Genomic DNA, 18,539 nt, shown 5'->3' on the forward strand with positions numbered 1-18,539 from the left:
ACAAAAATGACTAATTGCTGGACTGATCTTTAAATTGCAATCTGAACTTTAAATATGCCAATGTTCTCTATTACTCCAGTCTTCAGTGTCACATGAACCTTCTGAAATCATTATAATATGCTGATTTTGTGCCTAAAATTCTGCTTAATTATTTTGTGGGAAACCAGGGTTCTTTGATGAGTAGAAAGCTCAAAAGAACAGCATTTATTTGAAATAGTAATATTTTGTAACATTGACCCCAAACTACGTGATATACAGTATGTTCAGTTGTGATGGATCGTGGTTATATATACGGACACTGCGGAAAATCAGCCGGTTGGGCGGGCCAAGTAATAAAAAAATATAGCATTCTGATTAATTGTGGATGTCATAAATCATTAACGATGGAAATATTAACATGTTTAAAACTTAATTTTTCATCAGACACTAATTTGCAGACTCTCTTTAAGCTACGCAGTTGTGAGTCACTTGTTTAAACAGCAATGGAGGCAAAACAGAGCTGACAAACAATTTAAAAAGAACAATTAAAAACAAAAAAGGAAGGTACCGTGTGGTTTTACTGAAATTGTTAACCAAGACAAATCAGGTGATGAGTACGTGATATGTTACGGATGTAAAGCCTACGTAGCCTTGGGATAAACATATTTAATGTCCTGTGTGTGTTTTCGGGAAGTTGCAGTGACGGAAACAGTGACATTCCAATTTAAGTTTGAAGGAAGTAAGGGAATGTAATTTTGCCAAAAATTTTAAAAGTTAATTTAAAAGCAGCCTACTTTTGTGTAATATATTTCCATATCATCACGCTTAACACTGAGCGGGTCGGGTGTGGATGTCTAACGGGTGGATGATTTATTTTTAACAGCGGATTCAGGTGACGTTAGAGCTGATCCGCGCATCTCTAATGTTCAGTTTGTCACGTTTTCATTTTGGTTGTGTTAAAAACAAAAGCTTTTTTTAGCATTCATGCGTCCGTCTGTCATAAATTTTGCAAATGCAGGTTTCTTAAAATATGTATTATGTCTCAATCTTATTTTAATGTATAGTACATTTTAGAAGATTATTGACATGTGGCAACATGTGTCCTTTCCTCAGGCAATCACAGACAGAATGAGACCCTGTAACTAATTTAATTGTTTTGATCTCAGTTCTTCTGAATTTTCACTTTACTACTACAGAAATTGTATTTTTTTTGCATTGTTTTAGCACTTTTTATCATTTTACTCCATCCTCTCTCCTCTTTTTCCTCACTTGTTTCACCTGCCATCATACCAATTTCAGCACCCCTCAGCTCTGTCCTCTGTCTCTCTGCCTCTCTCCTAAAGTGACTTTAACTCATTCTGCTGGTCGCTAGGCAACTACTGGCCGGTTCGTTGTCCCAGAGGGCGAGGGTTTATGTGTGTAGGCATCTGGGGGTGTCTCATGAGCGCCTGCACCCTGGGGCCCCCCAGATGGAGTGGTCAGTGTGCTCTTAGACCTCTCAGTGCTGAACTTAATGTTGCAGCATTCTGATTTTATACCTCATGTTGTTGATGTAATGGTCAATTTCACGGAATTTTTTTTTATTTAACTGCTTTTTTTTTTTTTGTCCAGAATTTTACCCACTAGGCCATTTCCAGATTACACTGAGGCTAGTGCCACAGCATTTTAAGGCTATAGATGCTATCTTCTTTTATCTGCTTTCCCTGATCCTATCAGCTTATCTGTGATTCAATCAGGAACTAGGAGTCCTAGCACTCAAGAAATAGTTTGCCATACAGAGCCTTCTCCCCAAAATATAAATCATTGATGGCCTCAGCATTATCATTATGATTCTGGTATACAAGGTTCAGACTCTGGCTAAGGCTCACATTTAGCATTAGAATCAAGGCTTCCCTGCTTAAACAAAAACAGCTTAGACCAGCATGAATTTCCAATCTGGTCCAGCTTGCACTGCAAAAACATACTGATAAAATATATATTTTGTTTTCTTATTTTTCCACAAAAACATCTAAACACCTTTAAAACAAGAGATATGCATGTGAAAACTATTTTCATTAGATAAAGAGATATAGTGGAATTCAGAATGGTAATTCTGTCATCATCAGTTAATCGCCCTTGTGTCATTTAAATTCCATTAGACACGAATGAATCTTTGAAATTTCTGTTTAAAGATTAACCAACATTTTATGGGTTTGAAACAACATGAGGGTAAGTAAATGATGACAGAATTTTCATATTTGCATGTATTCCCTTTAAGACTAGTTTTCTGAAAATTTGAATTTGTGTCTTAATCTAAATAAGCCTAGAATATGTTTTTTTCACCCCATTGCCTATATAAAACATAAATCTAAACAATGAGTAGTGTTTGCTTAATAATAATAATAACAATGTGGTATTGAAGTGAGGAAAATAAACGTAATTCTACATATATTCTCTGAAAAAATGTCTTGATATCTTACACAGTTTTGCTTCTCAAGTAAATGTGTCTTTTTTTCATTTCTACTGAAACAAAAACAAATGATTTGTGTCATTGTAATGAATGCTAGTTTGGGCCAGCATGGATATCTAAAAAATTATTATAATAATTGGTCAACCAGCTTCATCAAAAAGATCATGGCTGAAGCTTCAAGATGAGAAGCCTGGTAGGGACACCATCATCTAAAACCCAACAGTCTGGTTAACTGACAGGGTTAGACTGACTGCAAGGGCTGGCTGTCTTTGCTGTGTTCTTCACTGACACATGCACTTCCTGTGAGAGACTTTGGACATTAGGACCACAGTCACCAAGCTCCACTGAGCCCATCACAGCCGACTGATGGCTCCCAGACGGCCTGCTCCCGATCTGCTCAGGGCACACACTCACAGAGCTAATGGAGAGCTGCCAGATGAATAACTGAAACACTAGTGGCAGCGAAAGTGGAATCTGTACTTTTACAGTAACTCCTACATTTTGTCCTCTGTGCTCTGTGCAAACTCCAATTGATCTGCTATGAACATGTACTCCAAAGAATACAGAATATCTTTTGGGGTTTTTTTGCAGAACTATATGTTGATACCTGGGCAAACACATAACCGCACGCTCCACGGACACACTCTTGTGAGCTGAGTAGTTCTGGCCCTGGAAGCTAAGTTATTTAAAGCTGGCTCTTGACTTCATCTGAGTCATTATGGGCTGCTGAATTAAACATCACAGGCCTCAGCCTCTGGCTCCTGCAGAAGCGCTCTGCCGTGCTTTGCACCGGCTCCGTCCTCTTCCTCAAAAAGTTACGTTCGCCAACACCACTCCACGCGCTTTTCTCTCTCATGTCTGTCGAGTGGGGCAGAGCCGAGACCTAACAAGAGAGAATGGCACATCGCAGTCCTTGAGAAGCGGAGGATGATGTGTACTGGCCGAGGTCGTTTCACATGCTCAAGCATAAAGTGAGGAGTTGTCAAATAGCCATGCTGCGTTTCTCACCCATTTCTTACTGTGCATCCCATGGGACTGGGATTTACATGGACCTCCTGTGGGGCGTGCAGCTTTCTGCATGAAATGTGTATGTTTGTTTGTTTGTATGTGGGCGTTTGATGAGCTGGCCATTGCACAGCAGTCGTCTGAGACTGCATAGGCAGAGTTTGATGGGTGCTGGGGTGAGTGTTTGTATGTGTGAATCCAAAAATGTTACATACATATGAAATGTCATAAGAAGATAAAGCTGACTTTCTGCCTTACAGTACATTTACATGTATTCATTTAACAGATGATTTTATCCTAATCAACTTTATACAAAATAATACATTATTTTATTAATTTCCTAAATTTTAAACTTCCATACAAATATGATAAAATAATATGTATTTTTTAAATCCCTCAGTTGTGGCATAATATAGCGTTTCACATAGACTTTGGCTGTTGCGAGTAACACACTGACCTCCATTGTTTTCCACAAATGTGACCCTGGACCACAAAACCTGTCATAAGTCACACAAGTATATTTGTGGCAATAGCCAACAATACATTGTATGGTTCAAAATTATAGATTTTTCTTTTATGCCAGAAATCCTTAGGATATTAAGTAAAGATCATGATCCATGAAGATATTTTGTAAATTTCCTACCATAAATATATTTTAAAAAATATATTAGTAGTAGTAATTGACCCTTATGACTGGTTTTGTAGTCCAGGGTCACAAATATGCTAGACAACACAGCTCAGTTTAGTTGCCAATGAGAAATATCACTGATAAACTCTCAATTTTTATGCTGTTGTCTGAGGTCAACTTATTGCGTTTGCATGGTTTTTACATTCAAAAACATCATAATGAATAAGTAATAGGCTATTTTCTGCCCTGGTTTCGAAGCTCTCTCAAGACACGCTCAGTTTTGATGGGCGTGCCGCACTGAAGACTTGGAAGTAAACGCCCACGGCTAGGATTGGATAAGATTTGCATATTTAATGAGCTTCTGCTCCCCCTGTCAGTGAAAGCGTGTGGCAAACGGTAACTAGAATGAATCACCCAGCCCACAGCCAGGGCTCGCAAAATGTCTTTATCAAACAAACACAATGATTCATCTCTCATCCACCCGTGATTGATTGGAATGTTATTTTTTTATTAACATTACTTGGCCCGCCCGATCAATGAATATAACCGCACACACACACCCGCACACGCGCACACCCTTCAAATATCGAGTCAAGAGAGTGAACAACGCACATCAAGACAGTAATGAACCAAGAACACCACAAATAAAGTATTCTCCAGCCTTTGACAGCGCGCTAAGGTATGTCCTGTAAGACACTTACACATAATCCATAGATATCAAATGATCTGTAACAATGCAATACTAAAACACATTAGTGTGTTGCTTCATTCGTTCATGTAATCTCATCCTGTCTGCAGTCTCTTGTTTACAAATGACTCCCTGGTTAAATGAACATACGTGCAATGTCTTCCCCACGTGAGCTGGATATTCATTAAAAATAAAGTTAATCTGTGCATTCATAATATTGGAATCCGAATGCTTAAAAATCAGAATCCGAAAAGCTTATGTGGAATGTTTACTGCTTAGAAATTCGATGCTGTTTAGCTCTATGCTGCTCTTAGCTCATGTTAGTGGCACGAGTCGGTGGGCGGGGCTACAGAATCAGGCGTTGTTCTTCTTCTGTTGAGGCGGTGCTTCACTACACTCTAACGTCATAGCCGGGCACATTCTGAAATCGATCGTTTGCTGGGCCTGGTGTCAATAAAAGCTTTTCTTTGACTAACAAGGAAGTTTTCAGCTCTGAAACTTACAGGATATTCTTATATTACCATGGCCTTTTATATATCAAAAGCTCAAAGGAAAGTTGATTTCTCAATTCGTGACCCCTTTAATTTGATGTTGGCAGGTGTGGCAAAAAGTAAATTTTGAGACTGGTGTTGTTTTCTGTTATTGGCGCCACTACAGGAAAAACAATCCATGCTAAACAGGTTACACTGGCAGGAAATGACATCATAGCTTTTATAACTGGGTGCAAAGTGACTGACTTTTACCAACTTGCACTTGAAAATGTTCTGCATATACAGGCTCATAAACATTAAAGGGTTCATGGAAGGGTCTTCCTCTGCACTAGACACAAGCTGTAGGGTATTTTCTGCACACCATCGGCTTTGACGTGGCGTATACACCCACACAAACAAGCACTTGTGTACAAACACACGCACACACAAGCGCACCAGTCAGTAATGGGAAATAAAACTATGAAGAAAGGGGGATGTTTTGTTCCCGGTGCAGCACTGAGTCAATTGACCTTGAAATGAACAGCAGCACTGGGGGACAGCGAGGTATGGATACATTTAAGAGCTGGGTGTGGGTGCCAGGGGCCAGCCTACTGCCTAATGACGGACACACTGCTTCATCCATCACCATGCCACAGCCAGGGCACCCGCCAGGGCAAGGCTTTAATCACCTCTTTCGCTCATAAACACGCACACTTTTTTCACTCATGACGGTGGACTCTTGTATTTGTATGGCACATGCCCTCTTAAAGGGACAGTTCACCTAAAAATCTAAATTCTGTCATTTACTCACCTTCATGTCATCAAAACTGTATTCATTTCTTTCTTCTGTAGAACACAATGGAAAATAATTTGGAAAATGAAAATCAAAAAAATGTTTTAGAGCGCAGAATATTTTAATTATCTAAAGAACCTTTTCCACTTTAAATAACCTTTTGTGCAATGGAAAGTTTCCATGAATCTTGATGGTTCTTCATGGAACCATCAATGTTAATAAAGAACCTTTATTTGTAAGAGTACTAAAAAAACACTGGTATGACTTTCTTTCTCCTACTTAAAGCAGCACCTAAATGCATTTAGACACCTGGATTGGTTATTATATGTGCCCACACTGTATCACACACTCACATTAACATACTGTGCTTTCACACACTCTAAATGCTAAACTTCACCCACATCCTCACACACTCAACCATTTCCATTTTACCCTAATGAAATCAACTACAACCTGTTTGACACTCCATTCTCTTGAAGGTCGCTGTCGCTTTTTTCGCTGAGAAAATACTTGATGCTCCACTATGACACTGACCTCTACATCATGTCTGGAGTACATTGTCTTCCTCCAGAACGGAGCCCAGCGGTACTCTGAGAGCACACCCTTTCTATCAAGTTAAAAATAGTGAGACAGATAGAGACAAATAAGTTAAATATTTGTTGCGGCATATCAGAAGTGCTGTGATTTATGTAACATGGGTTAGTGAAATGGGTCTGCTTGTACACCCAGTGGGTATGTTCCTCACCACGCAAGAAATGAGTCAGAGGATCTGTCTCTCCCATGCTTTTTTCCCACAATCCTCTAGGGGTTTCCTGTCAGCCGAGTGCAGCGCTTGGCCGTGTCTTTTTGTCCCGTGGCTTTGAACTCCTCGCTGATGTTTTTCTTCTCAGTGATACATAAGCACTGGTTCTTTTTCTCTTGGACTCATTAGTGTGCTTTTTAGCTTAATTAAGATATTTAACCTTGATGAGGTTCTTATAGTTCTTGTGCCAAGACTTCCTCTTTTCGCTTTTAAGAGCCAGATTTACTAACAGCTTGCGCCAGCGCAAACCCTCTTTTGCCATTAAAAAACTACTGTCAGGATTTACTAAAGACACGCAGTGAAAAATTAGCGCTGAAAAGGCATGGGCACAGTTATTTTTGTGGCTGACCTTATTACATGTGTCATGATGTATGTTCCAGGACACTAAAAATGTGCTTGACGTTAGTCAGGTCATTCCTGCAGTACCTTTTGAATACTGTCATTTTTAAAAGATTAATTTGCATGGGTTACAATTGTGCTTGGGTTATAAAAGTGACGAATCACGCTTCTCTGTCTGGCTATCCGACGGACGAATCTGGTTTTGGTGGTTGCCAGGAGAACGATACTTGCCTGACTGCATTGTGCCAAGTGTAAAGTTTGTGCTAAGTGTAAAGGCTTGGCCCCTTAGTTCCAGTGAAAGGAACGCTTAATGCTTTGGACAATTTCATGCTCCCAACTTTGTGGGAACAGTTTGGGGATGTTCCAACATTTGGTGTGGAGGAACTTGACTGGCCTGCACAGAGTTCTGACCTCAACCTGATAGAATACCTTTGGGATGAATTCGAGCGGAGACTGTGAGCCAGGCCTTCTCATCCAACATCAGTGCCTGACCTCACAAATGCGCTTCTAGAAGAATGGCCAAAAATTCCCATAAACACACTCCTAAACCTTGTGGATAGCCTTCCCAGAAGAGTTGAAGCTGTTATAGCTGCAGAGGGTGGGCCAAATCCATATTAAACCCTACGGATTAAGAATGGGATGTCATTAAATTTCATGTGCACATAAAGGCAGGTGTCCCAAAACTTTTGGCAATATAGTGTAATTTATATGAATATAATTTATTCATTTATACGTATATAATGACATTCAGATAGATAGATAGATAGATAGATAGATAGATAGATAGATAGATAGATAGATAGATAGATAGATAGATAGATAGATAGATCGATAGATCGATAGATAGATAGATAGATAGATAGATAGATAGATAGATAGATAGATAGATAGATAGATAGATAGATAGATAGATAGATAGATAGATAGATAGATAGATGATAGCAGACATGCTACTTGCTTGGGTTTGTGCTGTTGTCTACCCACACTTCCTGCAGGATGATGTCATACATGCCACAAATTGTGAGCATAATATTTTATATCATATTTAATGGGGACACAAAAATGCTTCATAACAGGAGTTACTCATTCACATGACCGGAAGCAGCAATCAACTGCAACAAAACAAATAACATAATGTTCTCATGTGTCCAGATCTGAACCAGTGCCAGCTAAATATGAAGCCCAAAACGACCTGCTTTCAAACAAATTTAACTCAAAGACAATCTTATACGCACAGGCACTTATCTGCCAGAACACGCTGTCCCACCCCCACGCTGCAATAAATCATCCGTAATATGCAGATACCTATTTGAAACCCTGTCCTTCTTCCCAGCCCTTCAGGTTGGAGTTGATGCTGGTTGGAGGCAGGCCCAAGCAGCAGTAATGACCCTGAAGCTATTACTAGTGGATATTTATAGCACTCGAGGCCGGCTATGGGGCAGCACTCATGACCACATTGGCTTCATGCATGTGGGCGTCCAGCTACTAGTTGCCAGGTTACCACGGTGCTTCCAGGTACCTGTGTGTTCCCCAGACACACACACACACACACACACACACACACACGCACAAACAGAGAAACACCTTTAGAATTGAGATCTGCTCTCTTTCTGCAGGCTTAAAGCAAAAAACTAACAAGCTTTAATTGTTTTTCTTGCTTACCAATGAAAAGAGAGTAAGAAAACAATTTCTGTGAATTCAAGCACAGAATGCTTCCTAATGAAGTTTTTTTTTACTTTCATTTAGCATTTAATGCTCTTAAACAGTGAAGTCAAGGGATAAATACAGGTTCTATGGACCGGCAGTACAAGATCTACACGCCTCTGTACTCCAGGGATGAGCCTATAGCGTAAAGGTGCTGAGCTCAAATGAATGCCTTTAATAATGAAAAATGCCGTTTGCGCAATACCACAAGCCCTGCACATGCTGCAACTCTATCCAAACTCCGGCCCCCTTCTCCCACATCAACAAACCTGGAAGCAAGCCCTGGTCCTCCATGGAAATGTACCACAAACATGGCCTAAAGATTACATTGCACAATTAATCAATACCTTTATGAGATCCCATTTGCTCTAGCAAATAGTATCCAGGCTGAAAGTTTCCTCCTTGGTCTCCTTCTTTAGCTTGTTGGATGAAAACTTACCTTATTAAAAGAGAGCAGCCAGCAGGAAATTAAATTAAATTAAGTTTGCATCCTGATAGATTTATAAGACACTCCACATTTTCACTGTGTTGTTGTGCCATCGGAAAGAGAGAGAGGGTCTAGAGGGGGTGCGAGCGTGATTGTGTGGGTGCGTAAAAGCTCTCTGAAGAGACACCGCGAGAAAGGAGTGAGCCGTAGATGTCATACGCTTCTGGCTCACTCTTGAATTTACGACTGAAGCACAGCTTCACAGATTACTTGCATTTGGATGGGTTGTAAGTCTGCCAAACGTGCATTGTAAAACAGGGACAAATGTATCGGCGTAGGAGGGACCCAAAAAGAGAAATGTGTATGTGTGTGTGTGCGTTGGTCATGGATGTATTGGCTTCTGTTGGTATGTATGTGGGTTTTTGTTTTTTGAGAGTTGAGTATGTACAGTTTTTTTTAACTCTGTATGCTTATATGAAGATCATGAAATGTCAGGGTCATAATTAACCCCAAAATCAAAAGGACATTTTTTTTAATTCACACAGGAACATTGAGCTTATTTTGAGAGGCTGCTCACTGCATGGGTGGATTACATCTCTAGGACGCTGACAATTGGAAATTGAGGTTTAAATGTGCAGGTTGCGGGTTTGATTCTCAATACTCACAGGAAATGACCGAGGTGCCCTTGAGCAAGGCACCTAACCCTAAGTGAAGTGGTTGCCCACTGCTCCAGGTGTGTATATGTGTCCACTGTTTGCAGTGTGTGTGAGTTCACTACTTGGTGTTAAATTCAGAGGACAAATTCCAAGTATAGGTTGCCATACTTGGCCTTCACGTCACTCCACTTTCACTTTAAAAGAAAAAAAAGCCATTCTTTTCTTTGGACAAAATACATTTTCTTTATATTTTAGATCTGGGGTTAAAATAATACCTGGAAATTTTGACATTTTAATCAATTTGACACCCATATATGCACAATAATGTGTTTATGTGCATATAAATGCTTGAGTCTGGGTTTTACTTACACTTACCCCTCTCATGCTGGTTAAGGATTGAGGGCATGGCCTGGTGATTACCACAGCTGCTTGTACCATATGGGGATGTAGTGCTGGTGTCTGCTCCCACAAGCTCACGGCTACAGAGGCAGGAACCATGCCTGAGCGTCCTTAGTTCGCCCTCCCCAACCAAGCGCCGGTCCAGCACACTCCCTTCATCCACTTAAAAGAGAATAGTACACCAGAACTTACTCATAAAATCCTCTCATGAAGATTTTCTATGGATTTAAATTTTAAATCAAATCTTTTCCTTTTAATCCATCAAAGGTACTGTTCAAACACCTTGACACATTGCCTTTGAATATCAAGTGTGCTGGTTGAAGAGTTCAATCAAAAGTCCTCACTGTGAATTACAGGGCTGTTTGATTTTGAGCGCTCTGAATTTAGCTTTTGATTTGTTCTGCTGCCCTTTTTTCGTCCTGCAGATTTTGTCCCCCCTCTCTGTGGTCACTGTTCAAGGCTTGTTAGTCCCACGCAGAGATTGTCAATGTTCTGTCTAATTGTGATTTGCAGTCCATTCAGTTGTAGTCGAAGAACTATTTGAAAGAGGAAATGTCAGTCTGAACTTGCTCAACAGAGGGGGTCAGAAATGCCTAGTATGATATTAGCTGCGTCTGAAACTAAAGCAGCTTAAATCAGTGACTAAACAGGCAGCATTTTAGTATTAAGGTGCCTTCGGAATCTAGTTTCAGACCAGGCTTCCAAGGCACCATGCTGCCTTGGCTCAAAATGTTTGGCCTGGGTTTCATTCCAAAATCAAAAGAAAAATTGAGAAAATAAATTTTTCATAAAAACATTAAGTGTATTTTTGAAGTCAATAAGATACCTTTATTTATTTATTTGTTTATTTATTTATCTATTTATTCTTTTATTTTATGCTTTTATTTTATTTAAGAGACCTTTATTTATTTATTTATTTATTTATTTATTTGTATTTATTTTCTATTATTTATTATGACTATTTTCACTTTTTTATATTATATTATATTATATATTGGACTATTATTTATTTATTTTTACTTATTTATTGTCACAATAATGCTACAATTTGTCACAATAAAATACAAAAATAAACACTTAGTGGTCCCTTCTATAGTACCATGATGATCTACATAAAAACAAATACAGGTTACAAATAATTTAGAAATAAAATATTTAATATGTATGTGCATACTTAGTTGCTACAAAGTTTATTTCTTGATAGGAAGATTTATGCATACATGTTATTAATTAATAAATGGTATTATTTATTATTAAAATTATATAACTACTTTCAACTGCTCTGTCCGACTCTCCAGATCATGGGATATCATAGGCAGCAAAGTGTGCATCTCTTCTGAACAGGTTAATGCATTTTAGTAGATGTTACGCACACATTGTGGCAGAAATTGTGGCTTTTGCACTTCCTACCTCTTTGTACTGCCTGCTAAGCCAGCTTTCGGACACAGCCATGATCAGGTGTGGTTACCATGGTGCTCTCTGTAAAAGTGCCAGCGGCTGTATGAATGTGTTTCTCTGTGTGTATTACCCCATTGAGCATGCAGTATGCATAGATTTTGCACATGTACGTCAAAGTGTAATGCTGCAGGCGGGAAGCAGCACAGAGCCGCAGCCCCCAATTCACTCAGCACGTAATGCTCATAAAACTAATAAAAATGCTAATGAAAGGGACAGTTTTCTTCACTGTTTCAGTGTACGGATTCGGTTTGTGTATGCGTTATGTATCTGCATTTCACGTGACATTCAAATGTTGGCGTTCTGGAACGAGTGGGATTTTGTGAGCGTGTGTGTGTAATCTCTGTGGTGACAGGGGACCGCTTGTTCTGTGACTGTTTACAGCGCTTTGTAATCAACGCTATTTCATGATTACAAACAGAATTGATGTTGTTCACAATGGCTAGATATGCTTTAAACAACCCCTTTATGCATAAGCTGCCAAAATGTATCCAGTGAAGTGAGCGAACACTTGCTGACCGGGAATTGACAGAACTTGTTTATATATAAAATAGTGAGCTGACAACAACAATGGTACAAAAAACAGGTGCTTTGTCAGCCTCACACAACTCCTCCTGTGTTCACATGAAGATCCCTGTTTGGGATGTTCTGTTCCTGTTGGCACTACACACCGTCAGTAAACATTTGCGCCACTTTTGCACACTACCAGTTTTATTCACTAAACACTCTTGGCCTAACCAGGCACCGCTGTGTGTATTTAAATGAAATCATTGTCATTCTTTTCAGTACAAACACGCCTCCTTTCTATGTAAATTAGGCTTATTATAGATTACACCTTATTCACAAGACTCAGCGCTATTTGCCTGTGCAATTAATGTTGCGCTAGTACTGCCTGTGGAAAGCAGACTCTAAGCTATTTTATTCAGGAGAGACGTTGTGTGTTTTCTTGTGATCATGACAAGAGTAATTCCTCAAATGATGGAGAAGAACGGGCAGCGAATTACATCTTTTATGTTATTCTCCATTTCCATCACTCCATAAATGTGGTGTGTGCTGGCTATAGCTGCCAAATATACTAGCTAGTGCTAAACACACATTAACTAACATTACAATAATGGTTTTTGGCCATATGTTTTGTGCATTTTTATATATATTTAAAAAATATATTATTTATAGTTTTAATTAAATGTTTAACTTATATTTCTTTCATACACTTTCCATAAACTTTTTTTATCATATTTTTTACAAAAAGAACACTTGCGCGACAAGCTGGAAATTAAACTGCTATAAACGTAATTCCACAAATGAAAGTGTTATTGTGAAACCTTTCCACTCACCATACTACATCTTCTTTTTTCTTTTCCTCTTTCTCTCTCTTGTTCCTATTTTTTCCCCAGAACCCAGACATTGTGCTGGTCCACTACCTAAATGTGCCAGCTATCGAGGATTGTGGGAAGCCATGTGGGCCCATCCTGTGCTCCATCAATACAGACAAGAAAGAATGGGCCAAATGGACGAAGGAGGAACTCATCGGCCAGCTGAAACCCATGTGTGAGTGTCCAATCACATTCTGACACATAACCTCCTCTTCTCATGCACGTTTTAAGTGAAAATACGCTGTAAACAATGTCTGAAGATTTTGTTCATGTTTTTGAAAGAGTCTCTTATGCTCACCAAGGCTGCATGTATTTGAAAAAGTAAAAACAGTGATATTGTGAAATATTATTACAATTTAAAATAAGCTTTATTTTATTTGAATGAATTTTGAAATGTAACTTATTCCTGTGATGGCAAAGCTGAATTTTCAGCATCATTACTCTAGGCTTCAGTGTCACATGATCCTTCAGAAATCATTCTAATCTGCTGATTTGGGGATTTCTTATTATTATCATGTTGAAAAGAGTTGCATTTATTTATTATATATATATATATATATATATATATATATATATATATATATATATACAGTGGTGGCCAACATTATTAGAACACCTGACAGATCTGAAAATATTGGCCTTTTTTTGCCTCCAAAACATGTTTTCATGATGGTTGCTCTGACCATCAAATATCAGACGTACCGGTTTTATCCACTTTTAACTTTAATATTTGGTATGTCCACCTTTTGCAGCAATTACAGCTGTACATCTCTCCGGCATAGTGTCAATATATTTCCTCTGAGAACTTCAACACTAATATTATCCCATGCCATCTGCAACTGAAGCCAAAGGCTTTCCTTTTTAAATGCATATACAATAGATCTGTCCAATTTATTTTCCAACTCCAGTTTATTGGGGTTGAGGTCCGGACTTTGAGGGGGCCAGTCCATCATTTTCAATGGTCCAGTAGATTCCTTCATGTCGCAGGTAGTTCTGGCAATAGTTAGAAGAATGTTTCAGGTCATTGTCCTCTTGAAAAAGACATCCAGGCCCAATAAGACGACCCCCAGATGCCAAGTGTTCTAATAATTTTGGCCACCACTATATATATATTGTTTACTAAAATATTAAGTAATATATAAGAAATAAAATAATACTTTTTGTTAGGTTTACACTTAAATTAAGTGAGGGGGGGGGGGGGGTACACTACATATATCCATATTCAATTGAATTACGTATTTTTTTATGTGTTTCATATCTTGATTACATATTGCAAGATACAGTGGTTCACACTGCCACAACAAACACCAACACGATTACAATACTGATCCAGCAAAACCCAACAATTGTTGGTGCTGGATTGGGCAGTGTGAACTAGCCTTTAGATGCTTAGACAATGATACATGACGTTGTCTTCTATAATTTCTGTATGATTAATGCAAGACCGGTGCTGTTTTAGTTATGTGATGTCTTATGAGAAGTTAGTCTCTCCCAGCTCAGCCCGCTATAGCTTATCTGGCCCATCTTACCTGCTGCACCTTGTGCCCTTTGTTCATAGCAAGACATGTATCCATGTGGAACCCTTGACATGATTATTACCTCACCGCCTGTGCATGCCCACTCCGAGGCGCCCGGGTGTCCCAGGGTCAGTTGACCAGAGGAAACCTGTCTAATGAGATGTAGTAAAAAAAAGGGGGGCGACGACGGCATGCATATAATCATGTTTACTCAGAGTCTTGTGAGGACACGTCTCAGTATGTGATGCCTGGCATTGATCATTTGAACTAGGACAGGGCTGTCAAGGTAATGAATATATGAAGTCAGATCCCTCGCGTCAGCACTTTTAGACACAGGATATGTCGGCGAGGGGAATACAGACGAGCTCAGCTGACATTGTAATCGCTGCCGCGTGTTATGATCCCCTTAAAAGCTCTCATGGCAATCACTTAAGAGCTCTCTTTCACATTGACTTTAAGACACGTGCTGTAAACTAATGTGTTCATTATACTCCATGCCTGATCTACATTGAAACCATTTGCCGTAATGCATGCAAGTCATTAACGTTGCAAATGGTGTGGACAATGGCAAAGGTGCGAGATGTCTTCCACTAGTCAGGCCAGTGCACTGAGACTAGGCTAATAGGGCCACAAGATTCACCCTCATAATCTTCAAACAGCCAAACAGTGAGCTCATCTGAAGAGCAACATTGCCACCTAGTGGCAGAGATGCAGGCATGCAGCCTGTTAACAGTCAAAGATTCATTGAAAAACTATATTAGCCATGCATAATTCATGGATGCATTATACATCGGCTCTACAAACCCAATGTGGTCCCCTGAGTGACCCATATCATCCACAAACAGCTTGCATTCATTAACGGGACGAGGTGTGTTTTTTGAGTTAATGCGTAAGAAGCGATGCATTCCTCGACTGACAGTCCTCAGAGAAAGTCTGCTGTATAACTGTTGATGGGTTGCGTAGAAGTTTCTGTATCTCTGCTTCAAACGTTGTAATGAATTTGCATCAGATTCCGTGGAAATGCATCAATGTTGAGGTTGCGTCATCACCTGCTTTGTACGATATGAGCGTGTTTCATCACTGTAGTGTGAAATATAGATTTGTAATTTTTGCCCTCAAGTTCTATTATACAGGGTGATTTTGGAGGTTTTTTTTTTTTTTTACAAAGCCACTGAGATGTATTTTAATTCGTCATCAAAGCTTGGAGCTTTCTTGTTATCTAGAATTCTACCTCATTGCATTATACGAAACATTCAATGAAATCCTAAATACTGTATATATATTTTTATATTTCTGACAACTACCAGCAATATCTCACTATTGTACTTAAAGGTAAATAACTCTTATTTAGTTCAGCCACTGTCATATATGTAGAGAATACTTTTTATAATCAAATCAATTCCTGACAGATAAGATTAAGGCTCCAGATTTTTTGTTGCCGTTGTTGATTATCAATTATCATTCCGAAATGCGTCATCTTAGACCTAGGAAAATAGGTTGTAAATGTGGTCTTATGTGCAGATGAGGTCAGGTGGCAGGTCATGGAAGGCAGCAGTTGCTACAGCTGGAGAGGAAAACAGGCCGGCCTGATTCATTTCTCTCCGCTGATATAATTTAAGAGACCGGGGACCAGCCATGCCTGAAGCCCCCTTACTGCTGCATGAGCAGATGATCAGAGACACACACACAGCAGGGGGCGAGATATCTGATGTGATTTATGTTTCCTGAAGATAGGCTGCGATTAAAGTTGATGGGTGTGGCTATGAGGTGCTTTGAGCTTGTGGGTATGGATGTGGGTGGCAGAGAGAAGAATCTTTTGATTTGATTTGTCAGTAGCATTTTAAGTTTAAAAAGTCTGCCTTGAAATGAATAATATAAGAACAATAATTAAGAACACCTTGAGATTGTGTTCAAACCTTTTTAATAAATATGAATAATACATGTAATATTATAATATATAAATAATATCATTTAAAAATCTGACTAAAGAAGTCTTTTTATACATTTATTTAATTTAAATATGCCATTTATTACTTTTTCCACCATTTTTAATTATATATATTTTATTTATTTTTGTAATTGTAATTTTAATTTCTTATTTTTAAATTGGCCCTTTGGTGTGACAGCCAATTGTAGTATTATTATTATTATTAAAAATGTTTTATTAAATTGTATATATTTATAGATTTTTAAAATATGGAATTCTAATAATGTAATTACATTTTTAATATTAATTATTGTATTTTATATTAATTAATTACAGTTTCTTTTAAGATGTTTTAAAAAAAATGCTTATAAATGAATTATAGGATGAGCTGAACTGACTTGAATTTTCACACTACGCTTGCCCGGGGGTGCTTGCAGCCCAGTTTGGGCACCGCTGCACTAAGGAAATACAGGAATTTCATTCCCCTAACAACATGTGTCTGTGTGTGGAGGAGCAGACACAAGGAACATTGCAAGATGGGCCGTTTGGGCAAAGGGCTGATAGAACTGCATTAGTAACGGCCACCGTGGACTGAAATGTGGGAGAATCCCTGTGAGTCTAAATCAGAGGATTCTTCTTCAGATCCTCCCGACGATGTCACGCCGTATCCACCAAACCAGCTTGCCCTTTCATTACATGACCTGCCTTGTGCTGCGACTCTGGTTCAGGCTCACGCTGCGAGATTGATTTGTCTGTTCGAGCATGGTCATGCTGGTGTAATGGCTTATGGAACGCCGCTGCGATTCTCTGGCCAAGTGCGGAATGGCAGAGCACAGCAGAGCAGAGAAACCTGCTGTGTATGTGACAACTGTTGTGTCGGCTCCGGGCTGGTGACGCAGCACTGTTTGCGAGTTCAAGCCAAACGCTTTTGTCTCTTTTATCTATTTTTGACTCTGTGTCTCTTTCTCTCTTCGCCTCCCTTTTCCTCCCCTCGCTTTCACATGCAATCTCACCTCAGCTTGTTACGCTCACTGAAGTAGCAAAGCGCACACAAGCCATATTAAGGTAGCTCGATGCTGTTTGATATTCTAAATACCGTTCCTCTCCAGAGATCACCACATTTCCTTTGTTGCAATTATTTTTCCTTTTGCCATTTCACCGTTCCAGTTGTTGGTATTGTTCTTTTTCTCAGAGGAGAGAGGCTGAGCTTGGAAACGGGGATGGTTGCAGAGGGCATAAACAGCAAAAAGCACCTTGTCAAAGGGCTGGGGCTTTTACTTTAGCTAAAGCGAGACAAGGAAGACTTTTGCTCTTTTTTCCCTCCCTCGTCAGCTGAAAACTCTCCCTTAACAGGCCCAAATCGGTTCTTGAACTTTCCATGTTCCTGTCTGAGGTTAGAGAGTAGACTAAAAGGACTGCGAGAAATGACTCTTTTTCTCGTAGTTCTGGACAAAGTGGTTTTGATATGGAGTCTGGCTCTTAGGTAAGGTCAGGGATGTAGTGCACAGGCGGGCTGGGGGAGGGCTGGAAGGCTCGGCTGGTTGGCTGACGACTGTGTCTCCTCTCTCCCTCGGCAGTTCATGGCATCAAGTGGACTTGCAGCAATGGGAACAGCAGCTCTGGCTTCTCTGTGGAGCAGCTGGTGCAGCAGATACTGGACAGCCACCAGACCAAGCCTCCTCCCCGGACTCACAACTGCCTCTGCACTGGCACTCTGGGTAAGGGACAGACAGGAGGGCTGGGATGTGGGAAAGAGGCAGTCAGAAAGAGACAGGTAGAGACATAGGAAGCAGGTAGTGCTTTAAAAATGTCTTCGATAACTTTAAAAGATGAGGTGAGTGTAGAGCAGATTGAATGCCTTAATTAGAGTACAGCAGCTTCTAGGTCCAGGCTGAACATTTCATAGATGTGCAGATTTATTGAGC

At 39.5% G+C, this 18,539-nt stretch overlaps 1 protein-coding gene across 1 annotated transcript in view; it reads left to right on the forward strand.

The window, feature by feature from the left end:
* Positions 1 to 18,539, forward strand: part of camta1a (calmodulin binding transcription activator 1a) — a gene marked incomplete at its 5' end in the record, with an annotated part of 163,797 nt that overhangs the window by 109,917 nt on the left and 35,341 nt on the right. The window contains 2 exons of the mRNA XM_079801955.1: positions 13,192 to 13,345; positions 18,192 to 18,332. Of these exons, the coding sequence (XP_079658081.1) occupies positions 13,192 to 13,345; positions 18,192 to 18,332 (295 nt within the window). The remainder of the gene's footprint in view (positions 1 to 13,191; positions 13,346 to 18,191; positions 18,333 to 18,539) is intronic.

The sequence above is a fragment of the Gobio gobio genome, assembly GCF_949357685.1.
Source record: "Gobio gobio genome assembly, chromosome: 21".
In the NCBI taxonomy this organism is placed as follows: domain Eukaryota; kingdom Metazoa; phylum Chordata; class Actinopteri; order Cypriniformes; family Gobionidae; genus Gobio; species Gobio gobio.